Here is a 12,349-nt window from a genome sequence, read left to right on the forward strand (position 1 = left end):
ATAACACAAAATATTTAATTTTAAAATGGCTTAGGTCCTTGGAAAATGTTCGTATGTAATCTGTACACAATTATATATTTTATATACTGTGACTCAAGTTCATTTACTTAGCTAATAATAGTTTTCTAGGTTTTGCGATAGCTCCAGATTCACAGTCGTAAACTTAGTACTTCAGAGAACATGGTCAGATTTCTCTTTTGATTTTGATTTTGCCTTTGGTCACAGATATTAATATTGGTGCTGAATAGTATTAAAATTAGGTCTTTTATAGTCCTTTCTCTAACATAAACCTCATTTTCTTTGTATTATGCATGGTGTTGTATATCGGTGTGCTCCATTGTTAAAAATTGTTGAAATTGATTTGAACTGGTTTAAGTTTCAAGGTTCAAAATTATTTTTGTATTTACAGATATCTGCCAACAGATGGGCCCAATGATAGATGAAAAACTTGAAGAGATTGATAGGTGAGATTCTTTGTGCAGGGAATAGCAAGTATAGTTTTCTTTCTTTCTTTGTTTTTTTAAAGATTTTATTTATTTGTTTGAGACAGAGCACATGAGCTGGAGAGAGAGGGAGAGAGAATCGAAGCAGACTCTGCACTGAGCACAGAGCCTGATGTGGGGCTCAGTCTTGGGATAGCAAGATCATGACTTGAGCTGAAACCAAGAGTCAGATGCTTAAGCCACCCAGGCACCCCAACAAGTATAGTTTTCTTATGGATTACTTGTTTTTTGGCAGAACTTTAAGAAGTTTTGTGGAACTGTTCAATCTGTTGAAATTGTCTCTCAGTTTCCAAAACTCTTACAAACAAATAGCAAGCTGGTACTTTTTATTTTGGTAGCATTTTTTCCCCTATGGCAGTATAGTATACCTAGAATCATGGGCTCTTGCTATTACGGTACCAGTCTTCATTTTCTTACTTGGGCTGGAACTGAGGGATAATGAGTAATGAGGAATAAAGCTGAATAGAGCACAGAATGAAAACTGGGGTCTTGTTATGTGATGAGAAGTAATATTTGTAAAACTTTCAAATGAAATTTCCCTTGTGTTGGGGCGCCTGGGTGACTCATTCGTTAAGCATCTGCCTTTGGCTCAGGTCATGATCCCAGGGTCCTAGGATCAAGCCCTGCATTGGGCTCCCTGCTCAGCGGGAAGCCTGCTTCTCCCTCTCCCACTCCCCTTGCTTGTGTTCCCTCTCTCACTGTTTCTCTGTCAAATGGATGAATAAAATCTTTAAAAAAAAAAAAAGAAAAAAAAATTTCCCTTGTGTTTGTGAAGCTAAATCCAATACACATACTCCCCTCATTTTTCTTCCTTGTATTTCTGTATTTCTCTTGTGTTTTTAATTTCCTTATCCCACATAGTCTTACTCTTCCTTAGAAAAAGCAGCAGCACTGAAGGATAGACTCAGCATTTTGAGCTTTACATTTATTTCTGACTTTTCTGCTTCTTCAGCTTCCTGTTTGAAGTTACAGGGAGAAGCCGTAGTGAATGGAAGACAAGGATAAGGCTTTGGTGTTCCATCATCATCCCTTTCTAGATTCTATTTATTGAACTACTGTATCAAACCTCACAAGAAGATGGGGCACCTGGGCAGCTCAGTCAGTTAAGTGAAATGCATTGGGCTCAGGTCATGATCCCGGGGTCCTGGGATTGAGCCCCGAATCGGGCTCCCTGCTCAGCGGGAAGCCTGCTTCTCCTGCTGTTCCCCCTGCTTGTTCTCTCTCTCTCTCATACTCTTTCTGTCAAATAAAATCTTAAAAAAAAAAAAAACAAAACCCGCACAAGAAGAACAGGAATTACTTTACTTCGTATCTGCCTTTGCCAGAGAAGGGTAGTAGCAGCAAGATTTTTTCTAGTCACCGAAGATTATAATCTTTTTCCATAAGATGTTTTTTTATAAATCCTTTATATTTTCTACAGAAGTGAAAAACAAATCCCTTTCAGAAATTAATGAAATGAAATGTAGTTTCATATTCTTATTTTGGAGAAAGCATTAAATATCTACATATACATTTACTGTGGTTTCAGTGCAAGGATATTGATGGGTCAGTGAATAATCAAACTGGAAATGATTAGAAAGAAAAACGTCAGTATTACCTTAGGAGTGTGGCTAGGAGTACAATTATTATAAACCTTTCTGGATCTTAAAAATAGTCCATATCCTTTAACCCAGCAAATTCAGGCCCATACTAAATATATAAGGATATATGCAAAGATTACTTCTTTGAGTATTCTTCACAGTATTATTTATAACAACAAAATTGGAAGTAACTAAAATGCCTTTCAGTGTGAGATTGATTTTTAAGATAAAATTACACTTGTATACATTCTACAGTAAAAAGCACTGTCAATGATAAATATCTATTGACATGGAAAGATACTATACTATGTCATGAAAAAGAGGATATGACAGTATAATCTTATTTTTGTTGATAAAAAGAATATCTTCAAAGAAACAGGTCTAGCACAGTTAAAAATCAGAGTGACCGTTTCTGATACGAGTTAATTTTTTGAGTCACAGCTCACCTGTTAGTTCTTCAATTTCAGTTTCTGAGTAGGCCATCTGGCATTTTCTGTTCCATGGCCACTGACTACAGATGCAGCTCCTATTCTGGAAAATGCTTGCTGTTCTTCAACAAATTTTTATTGACTATTTATTCCTTGTCAAGCATTCCGAAATGAATAAAATACCATTTTTTTCCCTTGAATGGGTCATCATCGATTTGTTTTTCCTAATAAGAAAAACAACTTTGCTGTCAGAAAAAAAAATTTACATATATTTTCTATCGTCATTGTTTGGAATGAGATTTTTTAGCATTTATCACACTAAGAAATTATATTGGGCAAACATGTAATAGACTCCAAGAAAGTTTAGATAGATGTATTGAAGAGAGATCCATGGTCTGAACTTAACAATGTTTCAGATTCTTCTTCTTCTTTTTTTTTTAGATAGTGGCAGGGCTGGATCTCACTATCCTGAGATCATGACCTGAGCCGAAATCAAGAGTCAGATGTTTGACCGATTGAGCCCCTGTTCCAGACTATTCTAATCTTATTTCCTACTGCCCTCCAAAAATCGTTTTCTACCACCTTGATGAAATTGCCCTTTTCATTCTTCCATTGTGTACCCTTCTCATTCCTTTTGCCTGTCTTAATTCACACTGTCCTACTGACCTGACTTAGTCTTCCTTTTTCGCTTGGGCCTATCCATCCTTCCTCAGGTGCCAGTTTAAGTCCCAGCTTCTCCATAGAGCCTTTTCAGTCTGCCACCACCCAAACTAGTCTACTTTTCTAAACTCTTTTGTTCCTTACCTATTTCATATAAATTTGGATTCAATTATATGCCATCTTATATTGCTTGCTGTTTTCCATGTGCTTAGCTTTGTCTCCCTAATAGATTGAAGTCTCTTTGAAGGAGAAAACTACACCTTCTGCTCCATTTTCTTTGTGCTAGTATTGTGTTTGGGCACAGTTCAGTGAAAATTTTTTAATTGTTTTGGGGTAATGTCTTGAATCTTTGAAGGTGATTTCTGTGTTCTGGTGTTTCATCAGTATACTGGGTTATGTGGACCAAATGCCTATGGTCATTTCTTAGTCACACCTTTGTTAGCATGGACACTAATTTCTGAAGCTTTCTCTGTGGTTTATAAATGATACTCTGAAAATAGAGTTTGACCTGCTTTATATAGTCACACATGCAAGAGAGGAAATAGCACCTTTTTGTTTGTTTCAGACATAACATTATAAAGGAAACATTATAGAGGAAAGGTGACAAGTCTTGATAGGATTCAGTCCAGGTCATTTATTTGGTAGTCCTGTGTCTGGTCGTCGGCCTCTGTTGCTTATCTTTTGAGCCTCTCTGTGTGTATATAAAAAGAGCTACATTTAATAAACAGGCTGTGGGTGCCACATGAAGTGGACATTTAACTGGTATGAACTTGTCAGTTGCAATGGGAGTTCTTTATTACTCCCCAGGGGAATAGACAAAATTGTACGAAGTCAGAAGGATTTGCTCTGGAGTTCCTTGGGCAAATTTGAAAAATGCTCTTACTTGGATTTGTTATTTATACAACAAAGTATCTGATTTCACTCACCTTCTCAAAAGAAACCAACAAACAAGAACAATAGGGACTAGTTTATGTTTTAATTGTTTTATTTGCATTTTCTAGGATAATTATTAAGATTTTTTTCATTTGATTCTTTAATGTACATAAGCAAATGAAAAAGTATGATTTTGTTTATGAGTGTGTTTTTATTTCAGTCATATCGTGCTTCAAAGCAGGCTCCTGACCTTGCCTGAGTACTTTCTTCTACTTAGATTTTAATTAAGGTTTGGGCTCTTCCAACATTGAGAAATTATTTTGCTTTGTATTTGAGTTTTCAACAGAAGCCTATAACATGTGAAACAGAATTGTCCTAGCACCAAAATTACGAACTGACTGAATTTTTATGAGGTGTGGAACGGACTTTCCCTAATATTATGAAGTCCTATCAGCCTAGTTATTATGAGAATTAAGGAATTCCTCCTCCCATTTTCCCATGGTGAATATTCTTTCATTGTATATAAAGAACCTTTTAAAATATGAATAGAAAATGTGCTAAATTTAAAAAGTAATTTATGCTCCTAAATGCATGCTTAAAAGCATTGAAGAATATTAAAGTGCTTTTCTTCTCTATCAGGAAGCATTCAGAATTGTCTGAATTGAATGTAAAAGTCTTGGAAGCCCTGGAACTATATAATAAGTTGGTGAATGAAGCACCAGTATATCCAGTCTATTCAAAGCTCCATCCTCCAGCACATTACCCACCTTCATCAGCTGGGGTTCCAATGCAGGTGAGCATATTTTTGAGAACATTTTTCAAAATTAGAAAAAAGTTTTAAATTCAAAAAAATGTTTTAAAGCTTAGTATTAAAATTTCTATGGTCCATGAATAAAATCATAAAATTCATCTTTGATGGTCCAAATATGGGCTAAACAATTAGCATTCACCAGGACAAATTAGATATGGCTATTTCACAAATAATTTTAGTTCATTTTTAACATGAACAAAGAGACCATTAAATAGATGGGAGTTCTGGTTCTTCATTTGCTTTTGTAAATATAAAGCATAAATCCTTTAAGTAAAATGTTCAAGTCCTCTAATTTAGGACAGTGCCTGACCTATTGAAAGTCCTCTAGATGAGGTACCAATGCTGTTCCTGTTGCTCAACAAGCAAGATTTAACATTTCTTTTAAAAATTGCTGTCAGTGGGGCGCCTGGGTGGCTCAGTGGGTTAAGGGACTGCCTTCGGCTCAGGTCATGATTCCAGGGTCCTGGGATCGAGCCCCGCATCAGGCTCCCTGCTTGGTGGGAAGCCTGCTTCTCCCTCTCCCACTTCCCCTGCTTGTGTTCCTTCTCTCTCTCTCTCTGTCAGTTAAATAAATAAATAAATAAAATCTTAAAAACAAATAAAAATTTGTCAAGATTTCTTTGACTTACATGATTAGTAAAAGGCTTTTTAGTTAGTGAACTTCTTTTGTCCTCAGATCATGCTATATATTTTTTCTTTGATGTGACTTAAATTGTTAAGAATTCAAGCACAACAAGGATGTGATGCAGGCCTGAGAGTTCAGGGTCCAGAAGCCATTAATGAATAGCCTCTTTTCCCGGGACTTTACACGTTCTCTGTGCTTCCTGCTGAAGTGAATACTTACATTTATCACTATCAAGTATTCCAAAGCCTTTTTTAAATTTCAGCCAGTTAGCAATTGAATTCAGAATGAATTTGGACGAACAAAATTCATGTTAATTTATGAGAACTGATATGTAAAGGAGTGTGTGAAGGAGACACCAAGGAGAAAAGATAGAATGTGGGTGCATAAGCTAGATGACTTGACACGACATAATTGTTAAGTAAAGAAGAAGAGTTTCTATGGTAACTGTCACATCAGACAAGATGCATTTATCAAATATGCCACGTCCCGAACTTTTGGAAAATGGTGAAAAGAATCATTACATATGAGGGTAGAAAGGATTTCTGGGTGCAAAAGACAGCTGGGGTTTATTTAGTATTGCTTCTGTTTTCAGTGAGTTTATTTGCGGCTACTGTGAAAGTGGAATAAAATAGAAGTGTCTCCTCCATTGAATGATAGAACTGTTATATTTGCTTCTTTGTGTGTCTCTAAAGGGTTATTTGTCATTCCTATGTCAGGTTTTTGTGTTTAGTTACATACTATTTATAATCTGTTTTGCTAAGCATAACTCAGGTTTCTAAAAAGTTAGCTTTCTGTCTGATTCTTCATATAACTTCTATATATACTATTCATGCATAACAGCATTTAAAATATTCAAAGATCCTATTCTAATTAGAAAAAAAATTCCGTCCTAAAAATGTTGGAGTAACACACCATGAGTTAAATCTGTGAAGTCTACTCAGGAACCCTGCACTGCAGAAGAGGTCCATTCCCAGGCTCAGCCTGTTGTCAGTGGGTTGGTACATGTTGGCCAAGGAGGTGATATGATTGCAACTACCTTAAAGTTGATTTGGCACTTCAGCATGCTAAATTTTCATGTCCATGGTCTTTTTTTTTAAGATTTTATTTATTTAATTTGACAGAGAGAGAACACAAGCAGGGGGAGCAGCAGAGGGAGAGGGAGAAGCAGGCTTCCCACTGACCAGGGAGCCTGACATGAGCCTCAATCCCAGGACCCTGACTGAGCCACCTAGGCAGACGCTTAACCGACTGAGCCACCTAGGTGCCCCTCCATGATCTTTGCTTTACAAATAGCTTTGTTTAAAACTGGAGTGATGATAGTTACTGTATGATACTTAATAAGTGTTTGCATTGTTATATTGGTAGGCAGATAGTAGATCTTGTTCTTAAAGGAGATACTACCCTGAACATTAGGTAGGGCACGTAAAATATCCAAAGAAACTTAGACCATTTTGCTGTTTCCTGAGGATACATCTCCTTTACCAAAAAATCTTCTTTACTTTTTGCCTATTTGTTGTAAAGGCAGAAAATAAAGGAGACATTGCCAGAGAAGGTCTGCACCCTGCCCTGATACCATTTATTCTTATTCTCCCAAGTTTCATTCTTAGGAAGGAGTTGAATAAGTCATCCTGGGATAGGGGTGAAGAAGGTTGTCATTGGGTTGGTGACTTGAAGTGATGATGGGCTGCCCTTCAAGGGAGTATGTAGTTTCCTGGGGCTTTGCAGCAAGACATGTTACTGAGTAATAGGCAACCTGGATGGATTCCAGCCTGCTGCTTAAAAATATGCCACCTCCTGCAAAATAAAAGAACAATCAAGTAAATCATAAATTTCCAAAGATTTGGCACTGTGATTTGGAAGCTCTCTACTTTTTGTACTAGGGTGGATGGATTGGTAGAACCAGATTGCTCCCCAAAGAACTATAACATTTAATTTTATTTAAGTCTCTTAAAGTATTAAATATATTGTTAGATAGGTGTTTGGGAAATCAGTGAGTCAACTTTTTCTCTTTGGTTAATAGACATACCCAGTTCAATCACATGGTGGAAACTATATGGGTCAAAGCATTCACCAAGTCACTGTTGCCCAAAGCTACAGCCTAGGACCAGATCAGATTGGTCCACTGAGATCTCTGCCTCCAAATGTCAGTTCCTCGGTGACAACACAGCCTGCACAGACTCCATATTTAAGGTAAGTTTTTGGGAGCTATGTTAATTTTGTAATTATATACACTAAATTTTCACAGAATTTCATGAGAATAAATTGACTTTTCTTTTTATAATAATAATAATTGAGATGAAGTTGTAGAACTTCTCGTTCCCAATGCCATGAAGTCCATAATGCTCTTAGTCCATAATGCTCTTTACTACCCCTACTAAAATGGTTGCCCAGACATGGCTTATAATCTGGGTCTCTGGGACAAACTAAAGCTAACTGTCCCTTACAGGGACCAAGCCCATGATATACTTAGCACAGTGCTGTAATCAGCCTAGCAAAGTAGTCCCAGGCATATTTATCTGCATGCACTCCTGAATATCAAAACTTTTCTTGATTCCCAAGTGCATTTGAGCTGTGGAATCTGTGGTCTAATTTTTTTTTTTTTTTTGGAGAGCGAGAGAGCACTGGAGGGGAGGGGCAGAGGGAGAGAGAGAATTTCAAGTACACTCCATGCTGGGCTTGGAGCCAGATGTGGGGCTCCATCTCACGACCCTGAGATCATGACCTGAGCCTAAATCAAGAGTCTGATGCTTAACTGACTGAGCCACCCAGACACTCCTGTGGCCTAATTTTTTATACTAACACTTCTGTTCTGAAAATGATTTTTATTTTTATTTTTTTTATTTTTTAAAGATTTTATTTATTTATTTGAGACAGAGAGAAAGAGAGAGAGTACATGAGAGGGGGGAGGGTCAGAGGGAGAAGCAGGCTCCCTGCTGAGCAGGGAGCCCGATGCGGGACTCGATCCAGGGACTCCAGGATCATGACCTGAGCCGAAGGCAGTCGCTTAACCAACTGAGCCACCCAGGCGCCCCGTGAAAATGATTTTTAAATATTGCTTTCCATTAACAGCTTAACCATACAAAGTGTTCATTCAATATAGTCATGGTAGATGATCTTTAAGGTTTTCCCACTCAAATTTCATGAGTGTAAATTTTAGATATTATCCCAAAATTAAGTAAACCTGTTCACATTGGTGTTTAGTTCAGTTAAAATGTAAAATTTTGTTATTCTGTTTGACACTAGAAATTATGGAGAAAAAAAACTGGAGAGGTATAGACATTAATCCTCATAAGCAGTGTATTTGGTATAATTTGAAATTATATATCTTTTTTTAAAAAATGTATGTTATAGTAATTATAGGAATAAGCAGAAGTTCTGCAATTTGGTGTAATTTTTCAACTTGTTTTTTTGTTTTGGTGTAGTGTTAATAAGTAAACTATAGGTCAAGACTATCTTGAGGGTAGATTCAGGGTCCTATGTGGATTACACTGTTCTCCCTGCCTTTATTATTTTTATGTAGAGATTCAGGTTAAGTTACCAGGGGCAGCTTTGAAAGTGCCCTATCAAAGGAAAGTATAGAGCATGTGAGGAAAAGAGGTGGTCTCCGGGCTGGATTGGGAGCTGCGAGAAGGGAGAATACGGTCTGCAGGTGTACTTTGGGCGGTTCTGTGCTCATTGTAGCTGGCCAAGGATACCACTGTGAGAAGCACAATCTGCATCTCCTCAAAAGGTTTTTAAATATTTGCAGTAGGAGATTTTGGAGAAAACAAAATTAAATAGGCCTTATAATCTTATATTTTGTTTCTTTTATGAGTACTTTCTTCTCACCAAACATAAAAATTATATTAACAGTGTTGGACAGTTGGAGTAATTATTATATAAACTTTAAAAGATAAAAAAGGCATTTTTATTGTTTCATGATGATTGATCTCTGACCATGACCTAGATAATGCAAAGTAAATATGGTTTTCTTTTTAAAATTTTGTTTGTAGCACTGGACAAGACACTGTTTCCAACCCTACTTATATGAACCAGAACTCTAACCTTCAGGCAGCTACTGGTACAGCTGCTTATACACAGCAGATGGGGATGTCTGTGGATATGTCATCTTACCAGAACGCTGCTTCCAGTTTGCCACAACTGGCCGGCTTTCCAGTGGCAGTTCCAGCTCATTCAGTTGCACAGCAGCAAACAAATTACCATCAGCAGCCTCTTCTTTAGAACAAACCAAGCATTTTCTTGAAAGCCTTCATATGTGTATTACTTGACCCTTGTGATTCTAACCTGAAAATATTAAAAGAAAAAAAATTTTTTTCTCAACTCAAACGAACCATGAATAAATAAAGCACAAAAACTTACTCTGCTAGGCCATGAAAGGACTTTTTCAGTCCAATTTGTTTGAAGTCCAACTTCTGATCAGAGGCAGCTTCAGGTAGCTTCCAGTTAATTTTGTCTTACTTTCAAATCTACACAAATCTGGACACCCAGTAAGTAGCCTTATGACACGAAACAGCATGAGATAGGAGTATTACATTTTTGCTTTAAAGAAACCACTCTTTATCCCTAAAACATCATGATAATTGGGAGAGCACCAAAACCTTTGACTATTTTTTTGTGTCTGCTTATCTTTTTCAGTGTTTGCCACAAACCATTACTTCAAAAGGCGGACTTCTTTTTGGGTGAGCATTTAGCTTGCCAGCATATTTCTTTGGCTCCTTAAATTGCAGTTGTGTTTGCAGTACTGTCTATAATTGTCTATAGAAGCAAGAGCAATTTGGAAGGAACAAAAATGTTTTCTGTTATTAACGGGGAAGACCATATAAATGCAGATGTGTGATAAAGCATTTAGCTAGTCCCCTGTCATGCCAGCTGTGGGCTAAGGAATGCCCACAAAACATTTCCATTCCCGGAAGACAAACATTTTCCTTATAAGGCTCCCTTGTATTTAGAATTGCCACTAATGACCTTCTAAAGTGACTTTGGACATTCTCTAATGAAAATAATAAGGTCCACTTCTTTTCCTTCCTGAAGTGTGGTGTGCAGAGATGCTGCATTTTCTTTTTACGGATTGCTTGTGAATTTGAGCCATGAGACATTTCCTCGTAATTTGATGTGATATATCCCAAGCATGAATAAGGAGTGTTTTTTTAATAGATGTGTTGTTTCTTTAAAGAGGTAATTCAAGTACCATTGCTATGCCAGGCTGTTGAGAAATTTGGCCATTCCTTTCAGAGAGAATTCTGAGCCTGTTGAATAATAGGCAATGGATTGATAGGGAAGCTATCAAGACAGTTTTTCTGAAGCCTACATTTTATAAATTAGTTTACAGTGCTAATAGATTCCACATACTATAGGAATTAGGTAGTAAACCAGTAGGGATTGTTTTCTCCTAAAAATTCATACACTATTGCATCATCTACCAGCTTTCTAGATAACACAAAATAGAAGATGGCGAATATATATGCTTACAGATACACGGTACTTAGACTGGGAAAAAACAAAGGACATAAGTGAAGTTACTTGCCTGGGAGCAAGATTTCTAAATTGTTTTTTAAAGAGAACCCTTAATCTTTCTGCTAAGAATTCATTTGAAGACAGTGCTCTGGAAATTTTTGTCATTTATCTATTTACAGAAATTTAATTACAAGTATGTTCTCTTTTCAAAGAAACTGTCCTAAAATAAAATAGGCTATATACTACTTGGTCTACATTTAAAGGAAAAAACAACAGTATTTGAAAGCCCAGTTTCTGTCATTGTCTTATTTCAGATATAAGTAACTGAAAGCGTTTTAACCTTGAATGTCTCATATTCTTTATTTCATCCAGTATTTTCCTTCCATGTGAATTCAATTATACACTTATAAAAAAATTCTAAAATGGTACCTTATTTTTTGGGAAATGAATCTTCTATTCTTTAAAGAAAAAACATAAAAAGCATTTATAAAGCTGCTCTTGATAATGTTTGCATATATATCGAAAATCTTACATTTTTCCCTCCCAAACAGTATTTAATAAGGTTATTTTAATGTTTGTGTAAATATTTCATGTATAATTGTGATCTGAATTGTAAAAGCTTAACTCTGCATAAGTCTTTGAACTCGTATAAATACTGCACACCCACTAAATTGGGATCAGCTAATTAGGTTCACCAAATGTAGTTTGGGAATAATATAACATGCGACATGTATATAAATCGTGTATATTGGCATTTATCTGTGAAATTTTATACATCCAGGAGTTTCTTCTCCCTCATAAATTAAAAACAATTTTATTTTGGCCCCACTGTATAATGAATTTTGTGTTGCAGCTTGTTAATAGTATAAAAATGTTATTAAATCTGTGTACTAAGATGGTATTTTTGGTGTTAATAGGAAATAACAGGGTTGTTACTTTTCTTTCTTTTCCGTGATCTTATGGGTTGTATTTATTTTAAGACCTCTTTATAATTAAATGTTTACTGCCAAAGGAATTGTCTAATATCAGATTTCTACATTGGGTTCATACTTGCTGTTTTATAAAAAAAATAAAAATAACTTCTATTTCATATGAAATCTCGGTACATTAGAAAAATTTTCTGAAAATTTATAATAAAATCACTTTTCATCAATGTAGAAAGAATTTCCCTTGGGTGTTAAAACAGAGGAAGCAGGATATGTTCTTATAGTTTAGAAAATGTACAGTCTACCAATATTGTCTCACAGTTTGGTAATCTACAAAATTACCTGAACATTAAATAATTATACTATTTATCAATTAGGATTTGAAATTATTTGCAAATACATTGTCATCTGATGTTATTTCAAGTAGTTGATACTTGACCACATAACAAATTTCACTGTACGTTTTAAAGATGATTTAAAGTTTCGCCT

General features: G+C 36.0%; 1 protein-coding gene across 3 annotated transcripts in view; it reads left to right on the forward strand.

Annotated features, from left to right (window-relative positions):
* The window catches only part of STAM2 (signal transducing adaptor molecule 2), a 47,180-nt gene extending 35,093 nt beyond the window's left edge, over window positions 1-12,087 (forward strand). For all 3 annotated transcript variants that reach the window (XM_006740026.3, XM_031035284.2, XM_081814445.1), the window contains exons 11-14: window positions 410-464; window positions 4,684-4,837; window positions 7,501-7,670; window positions 9,473-12,087. In XM_006740026.3, the coding sequence (XP_006740089.1) occupies window positions 410-464; window positions 4,684-4,837; window positions 7,501-7,670; window positions 9,473-9,701 (608 nt within the window). In that variant the 3' untranslated portion in view covers window positions 9,702-12,087. The remainder of the gene's footprint in view (window positions 1-409; window positions 465-4,683; window positions 4,838-7,500; window positions 7,671-9,472) is intronic.
* Window positions 12,088-12,349: the final 262 nt, after the last annotated feature.

Source organism: Leptonychotes weddellii, chromosome 3, assembly GCF_054177405.1.
Source record: "Leptonychotes weddellii isolate Sample4059 chromosome 3, ASM5417740v2, whole genome shotgun sequence".
Lineage (NCBI taxonomy): Eukaryota > Metazoa > Chordata > Mammalia > Carnivora > Phocidae > Leptonychotes > Leptonychotes weddellii.